This window comes from Hypanus sabinus, chromosome 4 (genome assembly GCF_030144855.1).
Source record: "Hypanus sabinus isolate sHypSab1 chromosome 4, sHypSab1.hap1, whole genome shotgun sequence".
In the NCBI taxonomy this organism is placed as follows: domain Eukaryota; kingdom Metazoa; phylum Chordata; class Chondrichthyes; order Myliobatiformes; family Dasyatidae; genus Hypanus; species Hypanus sabinus.
The window spans coordinates 95,932,468-95,952,992 of NC_082709.1; the positions used below are offsets into that span (position 1 = coordinate 95,932,468).

Sequence of the window (20,525 nt, forward strand, 5' to 3'; positions counted from 1 at the left end):
GGGGGGGGGGGTCGAAGTGGGGTTGTAGGAGTCAGGATGGAAAAGTGAGATTGTAGGAGTCATGATGGAAAATACTGGTGTGTGTGTGTATGTAGGAGCCGGGATAATCAGAGAAATACAATACAGTAACAGCCCACTTATCCGTGCCAAAACCATTTAAACTACCTACCCCCATCAACCTGCACTGCACCGGGACCATAGCCATATACCATGTACCCATACAAACTCCGCATCACCATTGAAATCAAAATAACGTACACCACTCCTGCTGGCCGCTCATTCTGCACTCTCCACACTCCACATGCAGCCAGGGCCTGGGGCAGAATTTGACGTTGCCAACGAGCCCCGCCTACCTGGAGCACACTCCTCCCCTCAACTCCGCCCCATGTTCTTGTTTTTGCGAGAGACTGTCGCCGCGGGCCGGAGTGTTCGTGTTTGTCTGCATTTCGGTAGGTTTGTTGAATCCCTCCCGTAGATCGTGTTGCAGCGATCGGCCTTTGTCCGTGATCGGCTCAGCGGCCTGAAGACCAAGGCTGGACTGCATAGAGCAGCGCTCGATCTGACGCCTGGGCCTCAGGTAGCAAGCCGGACAGGCTAGGCCCGGGAGTGACTTTCTAAGGGTTTTGCGGGATGAGAGAATTGATCGTGGCGGGGTGGGGGGGGGGGGCGCAGTCCCGGGTGCTGAAGGGAAATGTGACAGCCAAACAGGATGAAGACATGTGCTATTCTCTTCCCCTTCCCCCTCGAGTCTCTGTACCTTCTCTCTCCCCTCCCTCTGCACCCTCTCTCGTTAAGCCTGGAAGCAAGAGATAGGATTCGACTGGGGACTTTCTTCGTCAACACAGGCATGAGGGAATGGCAACCTTCTGTTGTAAGTGTGGTATGCTGATCCTAGGCTAGCCTTTGATCAGCCAGCTCCACTGTGGGGTGTTTGTATAGTGGATCAGGACGAAGTCCAAAGTGGGGAAGAGTGGCTCAGCACGGGACACAGTCTGAAGGGATTGCTAAATAAATATTATGCAGTTCAGCAGAACACCTGATCTAAATAGTTTCGATTTGGTGAACCACACTCACTGGACTTGGTATTAGCAATAGGTTTATATAGAGTTTATGAGCCTTGCAGCATTGAGGAAGCAGGGAATTTGCAGAAGGACTTGAAGGTAAAGAAGTAGCAGGTCATGAACTTTGATAGAAGGAATAAAGGTGTAACCTGTGTTCTAAATGAAGAGCGAGTTCAGAAATTGGAACTGCAAAGGAACTTGGGAGCCTTAGTGCAGAGCACCCGAAAGGTTGATATGTAGTTTGAGTCCATAATAAGGAAGAGCAATGTTAGCATTTTGTTTCAAGAGGACTAGAATGTAAAAGCTAGGATGTAATGCTGAAGCTTTATAAGGCTCTGGTCAGACCACATTTAGAGTTTTGGACTGGTGAAAGGATTTGGAGGAGATTTACAAGAATGATCTCGGGAATGAAAACATTAATACATGAGGACTATTTGATAGCTCTAGGCATTTACTCACTGGAATTTAGAAGAATGAGAGGAGAAGTCTTATGAATATAGAAAGGCATAGAGAGTATAGAGGTATTTACAATAGTGGGAGAGTGAAGACCAGAGGGCACAGAATAGAACGACATCCCTTTGGAACAGATATGGGTATTTTCTTAAGCCAGAGGGTGGTGAATCAATGGAATTCATTGTCACAGATGGTTGTGGAATCTAAGTCATTGGGTATATTTAAAGCAGAGGCTGATAGTTCTTGGTTAGTAAAGGTGTCAAAGGTTACACAGCAAGAAGGCGGAAAAATAAACCAGCCATGATCAAATGGCAGAGCATACTTGATGGACCGAATGGCCAACTTCGGTCTATCTGATGTTTTGATCCAAGGTTATTTCAGGTCAAGAAAGAAGCACAAAACTTGTTTCAACATGATAGTTTGATTAAGTGCAACTAGAGCAAAGACATTTGGAAATGTAGAGCAATGAAGGTCTAGTATCTAAGAACATAAAACAGAGAAGAGTAAAGAAGCCCTTCTTATACCCCATAGATAAGAAACATTACATCCAAATTCATAGATAAGAGTTAACCAATCAGATAGCCTTCATTTAAATGCTATGATACCAAGAGAAGCCTCCAGAATCATGCAAAGGACTGTAACCACTAGGGGACACACTGAACAATTGCATAAACATACTGTGACCACCAGGAAACATACAAACAGTTACATGTATACAGGTAGTTATATAAAATACCTGCAGGCATAGAAGTCTTAAGTCTTACCATCTTAATTGGGCAGCACAAGTAGCAGCTGAGGAAAAGTGGAACTAACCCTGTTTGTAAATGTACCATGTACAGAGAATAGTCAAGTTCCCTTTGGCATCACATGGTGCCAAGTGGAAATGCTGTACTCACCAAATTGTAGGTCAGGTGGCATCTGGTGAAGGCTGACCCACAGACATTGTGTGTGTGTGTATATGAACAGGAAAGTATCATCTTCCCTGAGAGAAGGAACCAGATATGTAGGAAGGCAAAATCTGAAATTGGGAGCGGCATGTTAAACTTGATCAGTGGCAGCACTTTTAAGAGACCAGTGATTTTCAGAGTGGAAGTAAATATGATGCTTTTGAGATTTGGAATTGAGAACCAATGTAGAAATGAGGGACAGGGTGACACTGTTTACTGGGGAGTCTGAGTATGCTCATTCTACTTTATTTGAATCCCTTGTATAGAAGAATGTAGAAACTAGGTTACACCATACTTTGCACTATAAACCGATGTTGCATTTCACAATAATATTAAATTAGTTTGTTTATAATTGGTCAAAAAAGATTTGTGTTGATTAATTGAAATGTTAATTAATTGAAATTGACAGCTCTGCAGTCAGTTCAGCTCAGCCGCTGATGCTTTACTGCCATCTGGATATCCTTAAATGAGTAGTCCCAACACTGCCACATAAAAGTGAAATTCTGTAAGTTAATTAAGCCATTTTGCAGCCTACATTTTTGGCCAACTTGCTGCCTTTGCTATTTGCAAATGTTTGTGATTCTCTCATTGTACTCACTGGGTATGTTCCTGATGTTAGTGGTGTAACGAGGGTGAGAGGTTTGATTATGCTGACTTGGTCTGCACTCCCTGAAATTATTAGAAAGGGAGATGATTGCATTGAAATGCATGACCTTTTTGCAAGGCTTAATTGGGTAAATTCATTGTTGTGGTTTCCCATGATTGTGGTATGTAGAACCAGGGTGCTAACTCGAAGGGATCAATCATTAAGGACTGAATTGAGATAAAATTTCTGGGCATGACAGGGTGAATTTTTACCCAACATGTACAAACAAGCTGGAGGAACTCAGCGGGTTGGGCAGCATCTGTGGAAACGAACAGTCAACGTTTCGGGCCGAGACCCTTTGTCAGGACTGAAGAAGAAGGGGGCAGGGGCCCTATAAAGAAGGTGGGGAGAGGGTGGGAAGGTGCCAGGTGAAAAATCAATCAGAGGAAAGATCAAGGGATGGGGAGGGGAAGCAGGGAGGGGATAGGCGGGAAAGGTGAAGAAGGAACATAAGGGGAAAGCACTATGGGTAGTAGAAGACAGAATCATGAGAGAGGTGATAGGCAGCTGGAAGAAGAGGCAGAATGAAAGTGGGATGAGGGAAGGGAGAGGGAGGGAATTACCGGAAGTTGGAGAATTCAATGTTCATACCAAGGGGCTGGAGACTACCTAAACAGTGTATGAGGTGTTGCTCCTCCAACCTGAGTTTGGCCTCATCATGGCAGTAGTGGAGGCCATGTATGGACATATCGGAATGGGAATGTGAAGCAGAGTTGAAGTGGGTGGCAACTGGGAGATCCTGTCTCTTGTGGCGGACTGAGCGGAGGTGCTCGACGAAGTGGTCTCCCAATCTGCGTCGGGTCTCGCCGATGTAGAGCAGGCCGCTCCAGGAGCACTGGATGCAATAGATGACCCCAACAGACTCACAAGTGAAGTGTTACCTCACCTGGAAGGACTCTTTGGGGCCCTGAATGGTGGTAAGAGAGAAGGTGTAGGGACAGGTGTAGTAAATTTTTACCCAGCAGTGAATCCCCAGTTGTTAAGTGTGGATCAAGTTTGGGTCTGAGTGGAATCTAGTGCTGAGGATGAAAGTTGATCATGCTGTTGTTGAAATTAAGCATGTCTGAGAGGCTCAGAATCAGGCTTATTATCACTTATGTAGTTGTGAAATCCGTTATATTACAACAGTAGTACAGATCAATACATAAAAAGTGTATTTAAAGTTCAAATAAGAAATATAAAAAATAACTTGTGTGTGTTTTTTTGCGGCAGCAGTACAGTACAATATATAAAATTACTACAGTACTGTGCAAAACATCTTAGGCTCCCTAGCTATACGTAAATATATGTGCCTAAGCCCTTTGCTTAGTACTGTATATCTGAAAATAAAACTTGTTATGCAAACACGAGGAAATCTGCAGATGCTGGAAATTCAAACAATACACATAAAATGCTGGTGGAACACAGCAGGCCAGGCAGCATCTATAAGGAGAAGCACTGTCGACGTTTTGAGCCAAGACCCTTTGTCAGGAAACTTTTGTTATCCTCTTTTATATTATTGGCTAGTTTACCTACATGTATATGGAGGAATTTAAGGTGGAGGGTTATATGGAAAGCAGGGTTTAAGGGTCAGCACAACATTGTGGGCCAAATGGCCTGTACTGCACTGTATTGTTCTATGTTTTATCAACTTTGGACTATTTTAGTTGCCCTCTGGTTTTTAAAAGCTTCCCAATCCTCAAGTGCTCACCAATGTTTGCTATATTACATGCACTGTCTTTAGCTTTTGCGCGTTGACTTCTTTTGTCAGCCATGGTTGCCACATCCTTCCTTTAGAATACTTCATCTTTGGGATGTATCCATCCTGTGCCTTGTGAATTGTCCCCAGAAGACCACCATTGCTGCTCTGCTAGTGTCCCCTTCCAATCAACTTTGGCCAGCTCCTCTCTCATGCTTCTGTAATACTGGTTTCAGCTTCTCCCTCTGAAACTGCAGGGTGTATTCTATCACTTTATGATCACCGCCTCCTAAGGGTTCCTGTTATTGTAAAAACACCCAATCCAGAATAACCACAAACTGCTCTAAAAAGCCAGCTTGTATACATTCTACAGATTCATCTCTTTTTCCCAATCTACCTGTATATTGAAGTCCTCCATGACTGTCATAAGATTTCCTTTTTCACATGTCTTCTATTTTCCATTGCAATTTTTATCCCACATCCTGGTCATTGTTTGCAGACCTGTATAACTCCCAGTCAGGTCTTCAAAATTCAAAGTAAGTTTATTATCAAAATACATACAGAGTAATAGAAAAATACAGCACAGGAACAGGCTGTTTGGCCCAGCAAGTCAATTCTGAACCAATTAAGCTGCCTGGTCCCATCAACCTACACCCAGGCCAAAGCCCTCCATACCGCTCCCATTCATGTACTTATCCAAACTTCTCTTAAACGTTGAAACTGGGGGGACGTCACATGATGACGTAGGATCGAGACGCTGGAACCCAGCTCTCCCGTAAAAAATCAATAAATTAATGTTTAAGTGAAGAAAAGTTAGTCAATATTTTCTAAAAGTTACTTATAAACTACTCCGGATTGTTTCAAGTTATGCCTCACAAACAGAAGATGAAGAAAACTACTACCGTGAAGACAACGCAAGTTGGAACAGAATCAAGGCCCACTTCTGCCAAAGAACAGCGGGCTCAGGTACATTTCACCTCCAGTGATACAGAACAGGAAACTGCGGCAACATCGATCAATCCTAAAGAAAAAGACCAACGAGAACTGTGCAAACGTGAAGGAAGGAGCATGTGCAAACGAGAGCAACCAGAACTACAAATCCCAGTTACGAATGAAACTGAAAGTGAAAGTGAATCTGAGGGAGAGTCAGATCCTCTGGAAAAATCAGACGAAGATGGAGATAAAAGTTTTTCTGGAAATATAGAAAAGACTTTGATGCAAATAATGCATATATTAGGCGCATTAAAAGTAATCAAAAGAAAAATGACAAATATGGAGATTATGTTTGATAAAATGACAAAAAGACAGGAAAAAATGGAAAAGAGAATTATGGATTTGGAAACTACAACGGAAGACATGGTTGAAAGAATGGAAGATAAAATGGAAGATGATATTACTGCCTGGACATCAGAAAGAAAACAATTTATGGAAAAAATTGATAAGCTTGAAAATTTTAGTAGACGAAACAAGATTAAAATTGTTGGACTTAAAGAAGATATAGAAGGAGAAGATCCAATAAATTTTTTTCAAAAATGGATCCCTGAAAAATTGGAAATGGAAGGAGAAACTCTAATTGAGATTGAAAGGGCTCATAGAGCCTTAAGGTAAAGACCTCAAGCTGATCAAAATCCACGATCAATTTTGATAAAATGCTTAAGATACCAAGATAAAGAAAAGATCCTGAAGGCGGCTGCCCAACGTGCCAAAAAGAGAAACGGGCCATTGATGATAGCAGGGAAGGCAGTTCTTTTTTATCCTGATATAAGTTATAACCTTTTGAAGAGAAAGAAGGAATTTAACCCAGCGAAAAAAGTCTTATGGGAAAAGGGTTATAAATTTATAATGCGTCACCCAGCAACACTGATAATTTTTTTGGAGGAGGGAAAAAGAAGATTTTTTACCGATTATCGAGAAGCGGAGGAGTTTGCACAGAAACTTCCATTTATTCACTAATTACACATAGAGACTTCCAAGCGTAATGGATTAAAGATGAAGATAGAGACAGTGAACGGAAGTGATGGACATTTAAGGATGATACAGGGAAGAAAAGTAAAATTTCAGAAATACTAATTGAGAATAGTATTTTTTTTTCTTCTTATAAATATACTTTTTTATGGGGAGCTTTGGATCGGTTACTGTGGGATTCACGTGTATAATCATGGCGATCGCCATGACCCGTACAACAGAGGGGGGTAATGTTGTATTTTTTTTTTCACAACATTAGTAGGGGGGTATTTTGTTTTTTCTTTATACTCTATTTTTCTTCTATCTTTCTGCCTGGATGATCGGTGGGGACACACATAACAACATGGGGAATTTTAAAAAGATTTCCCAAGATACCACGAAAGTTGAAAGATTAGGTATTATTATAGATTGGAGTAACATAATTAAAAATAATGACTAATTTACTGAATTTTTAAAGTTTTAATGCTAATGGGCTTAATGGACCGGTAAAAAGAAAAAGAATTTTAACATACATTAAAAAAATGAAAACAGATATAGCTTTTTTACAAGAAACACATTTAACAGACATAGAACATCAGAAATTAAAAAGAGACTGGGTTGGAAATGTTATTGCAGTTTCATTTAATTCAAAGGCGAGAGGAGTTGCAATTTTTGTTAATAAAAATTTACCAGTTAAAATACAAAACATATTAATTGATTCGGCGGGGAGATATGTAATTATACATTGTCAAATTTTTTCAGAACTATGGACTCTTATGAATATTTATGCACCAAAAGAAAATGATGTAAAATTTATACAAGAGGTCTTTTTGAATTTGGCTAACGCACATGACAAAATATTAATAGGTGGAGAATTTAACTTTTGTCTAGATCCAGTTTTAGATAGATCAACAAAGGTTGTCACAAAATCAAAAGTAGTAAAATTAACTCTATCATTGATGAAAGACTTAAATTTGATTGATATATGGAGAAGAATTAATCCAAAAGAAAGAGATTATTCATTTTATTCAAATAGACATAAAACATCCTTGAATATCAAGGATAGATTTTTTCCTATTATCAACAAATATTCAAGATAGAGTGAAAAATGTGGAATATAAAGTGAGAATATTGTTAGATCATTCTCCTTTGATAATGATAATGATAGATAAAGAGGAATCAATTTATAGATGGAGATTTAATTCAATATTACTAAAACGTCAAGATTTTTGTGATTTTATGAAAAAGCAGATTCAGTTCTTTTTAGATACAAATTCACATTCAGTTGATGATAAATTTATATTGTGGGAAGCAATGAAGGCATATTTGAGAGGTCAGGTAATAAGTTATACTTCTAAAATTAAGAAGGAATATATGATAGAAATAGATCAATTGGAAAAAGAGATTACAAAATTAGAAAAAGAATCTCAAAGAAATATGACAGAAGAAAAACGAGGACAACTTATTAATAAGAAGTTACAATATAATACACTCCAGACATATCGAACAGAAAAAGCAATTATGAGAACTAAACAGTGATATTATGAACTAGGTGAAAGATCACATAAGGTCCTTGCATGGCAGTTAAAAACAGACCAGACTTCTAAAACAATAAATGCAATTCGAACAAGAGTAAATAAAATTACTTATAAACCTTTACAAATTAATGAAACTTTTAAGAATTTTTATTCTGAGTTGTATAAATCAGAATCACAAAATGATAATGTCAAGATAGAAAGGTTTTTATCACAAATTACTCTTCCAAAATTAAATACGGAAGAACAGAAGGTATGCCTTTTACATTGAAAGAGGTCAAAGAAGCCCGAGGATCACTTCAAAGTAATAAATCTCCAGGAGAAGATGGTTTTCCGCCTGAATTTTATAAAAAGTTTAAAGATTTATTAATTCCTCCTTTTATGGAGTTAATACATCAAGTGGAAAGAACGCATAAACTTCCAGAATCTTTTTCGACATCTATTTTAATAGTATTGCCAAAAAAAGATAGAGATCTTTTAAAGCCAGCATCATATAGACCTATTTCTTTATTAAACACTGATTATAAAATAATAGCAAAAATCTTATCTAACAGATTATCTAAATACTTACCAAAATTAGTACATATGGATCAAACAGGATTTATTAAAAATAGACAATCGGCAGATAATGTAACTCAGTTATTTAGTATAATTCATTTGGCGCAAAAGAGGGAGGAAATGAGTGTGGCATTTGCTTTAGATGCAGGAAAAGCATTTGATAGATTGGAATGGGATTTTTTATTTAAGGTATTGGAAAAATATGGATTAGGCGTATCTTTTATAAAATGGATTAAAACCTTAAATACTAATCCCAAGGCTAAAGTAGTGACAAATGGACAAATTTCAACACCATTTCAGTTAACAAGGTCAACTAGGCAAGGTTGTCCATTATCACCTGCTTTATTCGTGTTGGCGAAGGAACCATTAGCTGAATTAATTAGAATGGACCCAGATATTAAGGGTTTCAGAGTTAATCAGGACGAATACAAGATTAACTTATTTGCTGATGATGTTCTGCTTTATTTAACAAACCCATTGCACTCGTTGCGTAAATTATCCTACAGATTAGAAGAGTATGGGAAAATATCAAGTTATAAAATAAATTGGGATAAAAGTGAAATTTTACCTCTTACTAAAGGAGATTATGGTCAATGTCGATTAATAACTCAATTTAGATGGCCGGCAAATGGTATAAAATATTTGGGTATAAGAGTTGATAATGATATAAAGAACTTATATAAATTAAATTGCTTACCATTATTGAAAAAAATTCAAGAAGATCTTGATAAATGGATGGTATTACCAATAACATTAGTAGGTAGAGTAAATACCATAAAAATGAATATGTTCCCTAGACTACAATACTTATTTTAATCACTACCAATACAACTACTCCAGAAGTTTTTTTCAAGAGTTAAGAGTGAGGAAGTTTCTTTGGAAAGGTAAGATGTCAAGAATATCGTTGGAAAAATTGACATGGAAATTTGATCTAGGAGGGTTACAACTTCCAAATTTTAAGAATTATTATAAAGCAAATCAACAGATTTATTGCATCTTTTTTTGAGAAAGATTATAGGATTAACATGGATTAGAATAGAACTAGATAAAATAGGAGAAAATACACCAGAAGATTTTATATATAAATGGGAATCTAAATGGATACGGGAAAAGAAAGAATCTCCTATATTAAAACATTTATGGAATAAGATAAATGTTGATGATGAGACAAAGGAATCTTTATTAGCAAAGAGATCTTTAATTCAAAATAGACTTATTCCTTTTACAATGGATAATCAACTTTTATATAATTGGTTTCAAAAAGGGATTAGATATATAGGAGATTGTTTTGAAGGAGGTATATTAATGTCATTTGATCAATTAAAGAATAAATACAACATATCAAATAATACTCTTTTTTGTTATTTCCAATTAAGGGCTTATTTAAGAGATAAACTGGGTCAAACAATGTTATTGCCAAAATCTAATGAAATAGAAACTTTAATTCAAAAAGGAAAGATTAAAAAAATTATTTCTTGTATGTATAACTTGATTCAAAAACTGGCAATTAAACAAGGAGTCCATAAGTCAAGACAAAAATGGGAAAGTGACTTGAATATTAAAATTGAAGAAACAAATTGGTCAAGACTATGTCTTGATAGTATGACAAATACAATAAATGTCCGGTTAAGATTAGTGCAATATAATTTTTTACATCAATTATATATTACACCACAAAAAATAAATAAAGTAAACCCAAATTTATCCGATCGGTGTTTCCGATGTAATGAAGAAATCGGTACTTTTTTACATTCTACTTGGTCTTGTTCTAAAATTCAACCTTTTTGGACAAATTTAAGAGTTTTATTGGAACAAATTAGTGGAACACAACTTCCACATAATCCAATATTATTTTTATTAGGCGATATTGAAAGGATAAAACTGAAACCCAAATTGAATAAATATCAGAAAGAATTTATAAAAATTGCACTGGCAGTAGCCAAAAAGGCTATTGCAGTTACTTGGAAATCGGATACATACTTAAGTATAGATTGTTGGAAGAAGGAAATTTATGGCTGTATTCCACTTGAAAAAATCACTTATAATTTAAGAGATAAATATGAAACATTTTTGAAAATTTGGTGCCCTTATTTACAAAGGACAGGATTAAATATATAGGTGCTCCGAAGATGAAATAATTGGTTATTTGGGGAAAGAAATAAATATATGTACTAAAGTTATTTGTTGTTTGTAATATACATAAATGATCTGGATGATGGGGTAGTAAATTGGATTAGTAAGTATGCCGATGATACTAAGGTAGGAGGTGTTGTGGATAATGAGGTGGGTTTTCAAAGCTTGCAGGGAGATTTATGCCGGTTAGAAGAATGGGCTGAACGTTGGCAGATGGAGTTTAATGCTGAGAAGTGTGAGGTTCTACATTTTGGCAGGAATAATCCAAATAGAACATACAGGGTAAATGGTAGGGCATTGAGGAATGCAGAGGAACAGAGAGATCTCGGAATAACAGTGCATAGTTCCCTGAAGGTGGAGTCTCATGTAGATAGGGTGGTGAAGAAGGCTTTTGGAATGCTGGCCTTTATAAATCAAAGCATTGAGTACAGAAGTTGGGATGTAATGTTAAAATTGTACAAGGCATTGGTAAAGCCAAATTTGGAATATTGTGTACAGTTCTGGTCACCGAATTATAGGAAAGATATCAATAAATTAGAGAGAGTGCAGAGACGATTTACTAGGATGTTACCTGGGTTTCAGCACTTAAATTACAGAGAAAGGTTGAACAAGTTAGGTCTCTATTCATTGGAACGTAGAAGGTTGAGGGGGGATTTGATCGAGGTATTTAAAATTTTGAGAGGGATAGATAGAGTTGACGTGAATAGGCTGTTTCCATTGAGAGTAGGGGAGATTCAAATGAGAGGACATGATTTGAGAGTTAGGGGGCAGAAGTTTAAGGGAAACACGAGGGGGTATTTCTTTACTCAGAGAGTGATAGCTGTGTGGAATGAGCTTCCTGTAGAAGTAGTAGAGGCCAGTTCAGTTGTGTCATTTAAGGTAAAATTGGATAGGTATATGGACAGGAAAGGAGTGGAGGGTTATGGGCTGAGTGCGGGTAGGTGGGACTAGGTGAGATTAAGAGTTCGGCACGGACTAGGAGGGCCGAGATGGCCTGTTTCCGTGCTGTGATTGTTATATGGTTATTAGGAACTCCATGGAGCATGTGGGGATCTTCCGAAATCCAGGCACTCCTTTTTTTTTCTATAGGGATGTTAGGGGGGGGGGGGAGGGTATATATATTTTTTTCATATATTTTCTTTTATTTCTGTAATTATTTGAAAACAATAAAAAAAAATTAAAAAAAAACAAGTTGAAACTGAACTTGCAAGAATCACTTGTGCTGGCAACTCGTTCAACCCTCTGAGTAAAGATGTCTTCCTTCATGTTCCCCTTAAACATTTCACCTTTCACCTTTAACCCATGACCTCTCGTTGCAGTCCCACCCAACTTCAGTGGAAAAATCTATCTACACCCTTCAAAATTTTGTATACTTCTATCAAATCTCCCCTTAACCTTCTATGTTCCAAGAAATAAAGTCCTAACCTATTCAATTTTTGCATATAGCTCATGTTCTCCAGCCATTTTCTCTGTACGCTTTCAACCTTATTTATGTCTTTCCTGTAGGTAGGTGACCAAAAGTGCACATAATACTCCAAATAAGGTCTCAGCAATGTCTTAAATAATTTCAACATAACATGCCATCTCCTGTACTTAATACTTTGATTTATGAAGGCCAATTTGCCAAAAGCTTTCCTTCTGACCCTATCAACCTGTGACTCTATTTTCAATGAATTATGGACCTATTTTTCCAGATCCCTTTTTCTACAGCACTCCTCAGTGCCCTGCTGTTCACTGTATAAGACCTACCCTGGTGGTCCTACTGAAGTGCAATACCTTGCACTTCTCTGCATTAAATTCCACCTGCCATTTTTCCAACTGCTTCAGACCCCACTGCAAGGTTTGGTGGTTTTCTTTGCTGTCCACAACACTCCCAATCTTGGGAGTCATCTGCAAATATGTTGATCCAGTTAACCACATTATCAGCCGGACCGTTGATGTAGATGACAAACGTCAATGGATCATCTACCTTATTCCATATACTGCATACATTCAAATATAACATCTTCAGTCCTGTATCCATCACCCTTTTTGAATTTACACTCCTCATCTTGTTGACTGCAATTTTGCCATATCATCTGCCTGTCCTTCCTCACAGTTTCACTACATAATGCATCTACTTATAAACCAACTGCCCGATTCTCAGTCCTATCACTCTGGTTCCCATTGCCCTGCCAAGTCAGTTTAAACCCTCCCCAAAAGCTCTAGAAAACTTGCCTACAAGGATATTGGTACCTCTCAGGTTAATGATTGACATATCCTTTTTGTGCAGATCATCTTCCCCAGAAGAGATTCCAGTGATAAGAAAACTGAAGCCCTTCCCCTAGCATCAATTCCTTAGCCATGCATTCATCTGCAAAATCACCCCATCCTTGCACACACTGCGTGTGACATAGGCAGCAACCCCAAGGTACTGACTTGGAGGTCCTGCTTTTCAGTTTTCTTCCTAACTCCCTGTATTCTCTCTTCAGGACCTCCTCCCTTTTCCTTCCACTGTCCTTGATAACAATATATACCTCAACTTTGATTACTCTTCCTGAATGCCATGGACATGATTTGAGATTTCCGTGACTCAGACATCTGGGAGGCAAAAAACCATCTGGGTCTCTTTCATATCCAGAGAAGATCCTGTCTGCTTCTCGAACTATGGAATCCCCTATAATTACTGCATTCCTCTTCCTTCCTTCCTTCCTGAGCCACAGAGCCAGGGCCTCGGTTGCTACAGATTATTGAGGAAAACGGTAACGGGTACTCTACACTAGCAGCCCATTCCCTTTCCCTCTCCCGAACAGTCACCCAGGTACCTGCCTCATGCAACTTAGTGGTGTCTACCTTCCTGTAGCTCTGATCTATCACTTCATTCTGCTGTATAACCCAAAGGTCATCGAGCTGCAGCTCCAGTTCCTTAACACATTGTCTAAGGAGCTGCAGCTCAATGTACTTTGTGCAGATGTAGTTTTCAGGGATACCTGAGGTCTGCCAGAGTACCCGCATCTCACACAAATGTCACGAATCCCGTGACAAGTTGAAAAGGACCAGCAGAAATGGAACACACCTGGAGTCTGGTTTACTATAAATTAAAAGTATATTTATTACTACTATGAATTAATATCATTAAAACCAGATAAAACGATACAGGTTTTATATAGAGATATCTCTCTCTCTCTCTCTCTCTCTCTCTCTCTCTCTCCCCCTCCCCCTCCCCCTCCCTCTCTCTCCCTCTCCCTCTCCCTCTCCCTCTCCCTCTCCCTCTCCCTCTCCCTCTCCCTCTCCCTCTCTCTCTCTCTCTCCTCCCCCTCTCTCCCCCTCTCCCCCTCCCTCTCCCTCTCCCCGTCCCTCTCCCTCTCCCTCTCCCTCTCTCTCCCCTCTCTCCCTCTCCCTCTCCCTCTCCCTCTCCCTCTCCCTCCCCCCTCCCCCTATAAATGTGTGTGTGGATACAAAGATAATAGTCCTGGAGGTATATATATCAGTCTTACAGTGTCAGGTAAGTTTAAGCAGTTCAGTTCACTTTGTGTTGCGTTGAGTTAATTGAGTTGATGTTTAAGCTGGCAGCTTTAGTTGTTCTTGCTTCCGAAGTCCTTACAGTCACTTCGTGTGAACCCCACACGGACATAGATGGACAGAGCCCCTTCTAGGGAATGGTCTACTAACCCATGGCACGGGTTCAGCACCAGCAGACCCCCACAAGCAAGCTCTTACCCGCACTGGTAATCACGGGTCAAAATTAATCGGTCCGTGGCCTCCACCCTCGTGGTGGTCTTAAACTCCACCAGTGGTTTGTTGGGTAGCTTCCACAATTCTCCTGTATCTTGTTTCCTCTGCCATTATCAGACCAAAAGCCTCAACTTTTTATATTCCATTCGAAATTCCAGCCATCCGTTTGCTCAACCGCTCTGAGCTGTTACCATGGTGACTTCCCAGCTCGTGTCTCAGCTGGCGCTGTACTCTCTCTCAAGGTCACAATTAAAAGTGTTATCTCTCTCTCTTTTAATTGCCTCTTTGTTCATTAGACTGCTGAATTTTCTAGCAGTTTCTCACCTGCGTGACACAAAGAACATACCACTAACTGTGGACTCATTCTCAGTGCACTAGCTCTGTACAAAGAAAGAGGGAAAAAAGAATGTACTAGAAACTTAGAACTTCTGCCTGTGCTTGCCCAGACCTGTTCTCAGTGAAACCTGTGGAGCCAAAGCCTCCCATTCTAACACTGACCACTGACACTGACACCTCCCATCTTTTTTATTGGCTCAAATAAAACTCACTCCCAATAAGACTTGTTCTTTTCAAATGCTCTCACCCTATAATGATGTCTTTCACTCGCTACTTCAAATTATGACTTGCTCATGGATAGGCTTGTACTTTTCCATAAGACATAGGAGCGCAATTAGGCCATTTGACCCATCGAGTCTGCTTTGCCATTCAATCATGGCTGATCCTTTTTTCCCCTCCTCAGCCCCACTCCCTGGCCTTCTCCCCATAACCTTTGGTGCCATGTCTATGGTAATAAATTCTGCAAATTCTCCACCTTCTGGCTAAAGAAATTTCTCTGCATCTCTGTTTTAAATGGACAACCCTTTATCCTGTGTCCTCTTGTTCTAGACTTGCCCACCATGGTAAACATCCTTTCCACCATTTAACATTCGATAGGTCTCATTGAGATCTCCCATTATCCTCCTAAATTCCAGTGAGTACAGACCCAGAGCTATCAAACATTCTCCAGATGTTTCTCCCTTTCATTCATGGAATCATCCTAGGATCTCTTCTGAACCCTCTCCAATGCTAGCACATCTTTTAGATGAAGATCCCAAAACTGTTCAGAGTCCTCAAGGGGAGGCCTCACCAGTGCCTTATAAAACATCACATCCCTGCTCTTGTATTGTAGACCTCTTGAAATGAATTCTAACATTTCATTTGCTTCCTCACCATTGATTCTATCTGCAAGTTAACCTTTAGGGTGTTCTGCACAAGGACTTCCAAGTCCCTTTGCATCTCAGATTTTTGGATTTTCTCCTCACTTAGAAAATAGTTTGCACATTTATTTCTACTACCAAAGTGCATGACCATGCATTTTCCAACATTGTATTTCATTTGCCACTTTCTTGCCCATTCTCCTAATCTGCAGCCTACCTGTTTCCTCAACACTACCTGCCTCTCCACCAATCTTCATTTCTACTGCAAACTTGACAACAAAACCATCTATTCCGTCATTTAAATCATTTACATATAATGTGAAAAGAAGTGGTCCCAACACCAACCCCAGCAGAACACCACTGTTCACTGGCAGCCAACCAGACAAGGATCCTTTTAAACCCACTCGCTGTCTCCTATCAATCAGCCAATACTCTCGCCATAACTTTCCTATAACACGCAGGCTCTTAACTTGGTAACCATTTTCAAATGGTTCTGCCCTGCTCTCTCTCACTCACTGCTTCAAATTATGTCATATATCTAATGCATCAAATTAATGAAGCATCCTGCTTTCTGAAGGAGTTACCTTTTGAATATGGCCTCAATGGACGGAGTTGGCTGAGTTCACAACAGTATGTACTTTTTTTTCTTTTCCTGTGCATTATGTCTCAACACTGGACAGTGATATAACTAGACAGAACATTCTCCATGGTATATCTATAGAAATTTGCTTGTGCTTTTGGTGAACTACCAAATCTCCTCTATCTGCCAATGAAATATAGCCGCTGATGTGTCTTCTTTGTAAATGTGTCAATATGTTGGGGCCAGGATAGATCTTCAGAGATGTTGACATGCAAATGGAACTGAATGACCTATTAAAAGATAGAAAACTTACAGCACAATACAGGCCCTTCGGCCTACAAAGCTGTGCCGAACATGTCCTTACCTTAGAACTACCTAGGCTTACCCACCCCCTCTATTTTTTTAAGCTCTAAGTAGCCATCCAGGAGTCTCTTAAAAGGCGCTATTGTTTCTGCCTCCACCACCACTGCTGGCAGCCCATTCCATGCACTCACCACTCTGCGTAAAAAACTATGCCTCTCCAAATGTTCATAAATTTGTCAGGATTTCAGGATCTTCTCCAATCGGGTTATTCTGGTATTAACCTTAAAAGTGCCCTGAGATCTTTGATTTAAAAGTGCTAGTGCAAGAGCAGTAGGGAATGTGGTTTGCAAGGTTTTGAAATGTCATTGGGCATGTATTTTGGTGATAGTGACTGTAATTCTCTGAGTTTTAAAGTAGTTATGGAAAGAGATAAATATGTTCCAGAAGTTAAGGTCATGGATTGGGGAATGGCCAATTTTAATATTTAGGGCCTGTATACTAAGACTATATGAGTGGAGCAGACAAAAGGGTGACCATGTTAACAGGTCACCCAGTAATCTGTAAGATTTGGAGGAGCAAATTTGTAGGGATATAGCAGTTGCAAAATAACAGTGTTATAATAGCAGTTGATTTTGACATTCCAAATGGCTGGATGGGATAGAGTTTGTCAAATGTGTTCAGGAAAGTTCCCTTACTCAGTATATAGAGGACCCAACTGGAGAGAATACAATACTGGATCTACTATTAAGGAATGCTTCAAAGAAGGTGACCGAAATGTATGTAGGGGGAACACTTTGGATCCAGTGATCATAATTCCATTAATTTCAAGATAATTTTTGAGAAGGATAGGACTGATCTTTGGGTTGAGTTTCTAAATTGGGGTAAAAACAGTTTTGATGGCATCAGAAGGGATCTAGCAAGTGTGGGTTGGGACAGATTGTTTTCTAACAAGGGGATGCTTAGTATGTGGCAGCCCTTCAAAAGTGAAATTTTCAGGAGTACAGGTTTTGTATGTTCTTGTCAGAATGAAAGGCAAGATTAACATGTTTAGGGAACCTTGTTTTTTGTGAGATATTGAGATCCTGGTGAAAAAGAAGGAGATGCATTGCAGGTATAGGTAACAAACGAGGTATTTGAGGTGTAGAAGAAAATCAAGAGAGCTAAAAAAGAGATGAGATTGTTCTACCAGATAAGGTGAAGAAGAATCCCAGATTCTACACATGTGTAAAGAGCAAGAGGATGGTAAGGGACAAAAGTAGCCCTCTTGAAGACCAGTGTGGTCATCTCTGTATGGAGCCAACAGTGATGGGATCTTAAGTGGAATTTTTGGCATATGTATTTACTCAGGAGATGGTCACAGTTTCTATAGAGTGAGGCAAAACTACAATCATATATGGAATACAAAGGAGTATGTCTTGAGGTAAATTAGGGTAGATAAATCCCCAGAGCTTGATATTGTTTTTCCTCGGATCTTGTGAAGGCTATGCAGAAATTGCAGGTGCACGAGCAGAGGCATTTAAAATTTAAAAAAGATAAGGTGTCGGAGGATTGAAGGATAGCTAATGTTGTTCTGATGATTAAGAAAGGCTCTAAGAATAAGCAGGGAAATTATTGGTCAGTGAACTTGACGTCAGTAGTATGGAAATTATTGGAAGGTATTTTAAGGTTCCAGACCTTTAAATATTTTTAATGACAGAGCCTGATTAGGGATTGTTTATGCATGATAGGTTGTGTGTAACCAATCGTATAGAGTTTTTCGAGAAAGTCTGGATGACAATGTGGAAAACTGGATCAGCAAATTTATGGATGGAGGCTGAGAGGTGACCTGATAGAGGTGTATAAGATGATGAGAGGCATCGATCATGTGGATAGTCAGAGGCTTTTTCCCAGGGCTGAAATGGCTATCACGAGAGGGTACAGTTTTAAGGTGCTTGGAAGTAGGTACAGAGGAGATGTCTGGAGTAAGTTTTTTTACACAGAGAGTGGTGAGTGTGTGGAATGGGCTGCTGGTGACGGTGGTGAAGGCGGATACAAGAGGGTCTTTTAAGAGACTTCTGGACAGGTACGTGGAGCTCAGAAAAATAGAGGGCTTTGGGTAACCCTAGGTAATTTTTAAGGTAAGGACATGTTCAGCACAGCTTTCTGGGTCAAAGGACTTGTATTGTGCTATAGGTTTTCTATGTTTCTATGTTTTGTCTCATCTTTTCACATAGCATTGTCTCAGAGGCGTTATAGTTTAACGAGGTGGTCTTTTGCATATTTGAGACATGCAGCAGTGTTTTGTGAGAGAGCAGTGGTTTCCTCTGTGGTGTCCTTCCATGAACAGTGTTTTTCTTATAGTGGACACATGAACAGAGATAAGTTTTTAAGACATAAACAGCAAGTTTTAGAAATTTCTGAAGGTCCTTTGCTGTTACCCTTGGATTCTGTTTCATCTCCTTCAGTATTCATTGATTGGAACACCTGACTCTAAATAGCTTTTGTAGAAGGTATTACCCCAGAGATTCACAAACTTCTATGAACCTAGACTGATTATTTAAGTGGTGTACTCAATATTGATGACAAGTGCAATTGTCTGTGTGTTATTAGTTTAGACAGATTGTATTTGTCTATTATTGTGACTTAGATGAAGATCAGACCACATCTTATGAATAATGCAGAAAACCAAGTAATTACAAAAGGTTCACAAAACTTTTTCTTGTAGCTATATTGTGCACACATTCAGGAGTATAGAAAGTGTGTAAGGAGTGGATACATTCTGTAAAAGGGCTGGATGGTTTGGCATTTGTAAAATGTGTGCAGGATAGTTTTTTGCATCAGTACATAGAGGTACCAGCCAGAGAAGGGGCAGTGTTGGATCCCCTGTTAGGGAATGAGGTAGGTCAGGTGACGGAGGTATGTGTTGGGGAGCACTTCAGGTCCAGTGACCACAATGCCATTAGTTTCAATATAATTATGGAGAAGGATAGCTCTGGACCCAGGGTTGAGATTTTCAATTGGAGAAAGGCTAACTTTGAGCAGATAACCATATAACAATTACAGCACAGAAACAGGCCATCTCAGCCCTTCTAGTCTGTGCCGAACGCTTACTCTCACCTAGTCCCACCTAACTGCATGTAGCCCATAACCCTCCATTCCTTTCCTGTCCATATACCTATCCAATTTTTTTAAAATGACAAAATCAAACCTGCCTCTATCACTTCCACTGGAAGCTCGTTCCACACAGCTACCACTTTCTGAGTAAAGAAGTTCCCTCTCAAGGTTCTCCTAAACTTTTGCGCCTTAACTCTCAACTCATGTCCTCTTGTTTGAACCTCCCCTCCTTTCAATGGAAAAAGCCTATCCACGTCAACTCTATCTATCCCCCTCATAATTTTAAATACCTTTATCAAGTCCCCCCTCAACCTTCTACGCTCCAAACAATAAAGACCTTACTTATTCAACCTTTCTCTGTAACTTGGGTGCTGAAACCCAGGTTACATTCTAGTAAATCTCCTCTGTACTCTCTCTATTTTGTTGACATCTTTCCTATAATTCGGTGACCAGAACTGTACACAATACTCCAACTTTGGCCTCACTAATGCCTTGTATAATTTTAACATTACATTCCAACTCCAATACTCAATGCTCTGATTTATAAAGGCCAGCATACCAAAAGCTTTCTTCACCAGCCAGCCACTGTTGAATCCATTTTACTTCTTCAATATTAATACCAAACGATTGAATCTTCCTAACTAACCTTGTCAAAGGCCTTACTGGTCCATATAGACAACATCC

The 20,525-nt window shown here is 39.3% G+C and overlaps 1 protein-coding gene across 4 annotated transcripts in view; it reads left to right on the top strand.

Moving 5' to 3' along the window:
• The first annotated feature begins 351 nt into the window (after positions 1–351).
• esd (esterase D/formylglutathione hydrolase) overlaps positions 352–20,525 on the top strand; it is a 65,933-nt gene continuing 45,759 nt past the window's right edge. The window contains exons 1-2 of one of the 4 annotated variants that reach the window (XM_059967687.1): positions 391–449; positions 2,871–2,966. Coding sequence is in view for 1 of the 4 variants with exons in the window: in XM_059967686.1 (XP_059823669.1) it covers positions 386–449 (64 nt within the window). In the remaining 3 variants the exon portion in view is untranslated. Of the gene's footprint in view, positions 578–2,870; positions 2,967–20,525 lie in introns of all 4 variants that reach the window. The other 3 variants (XM_059967686.1, XM_059967691.1, XM_059967688.1) reach the window with 3 other exon arrangements.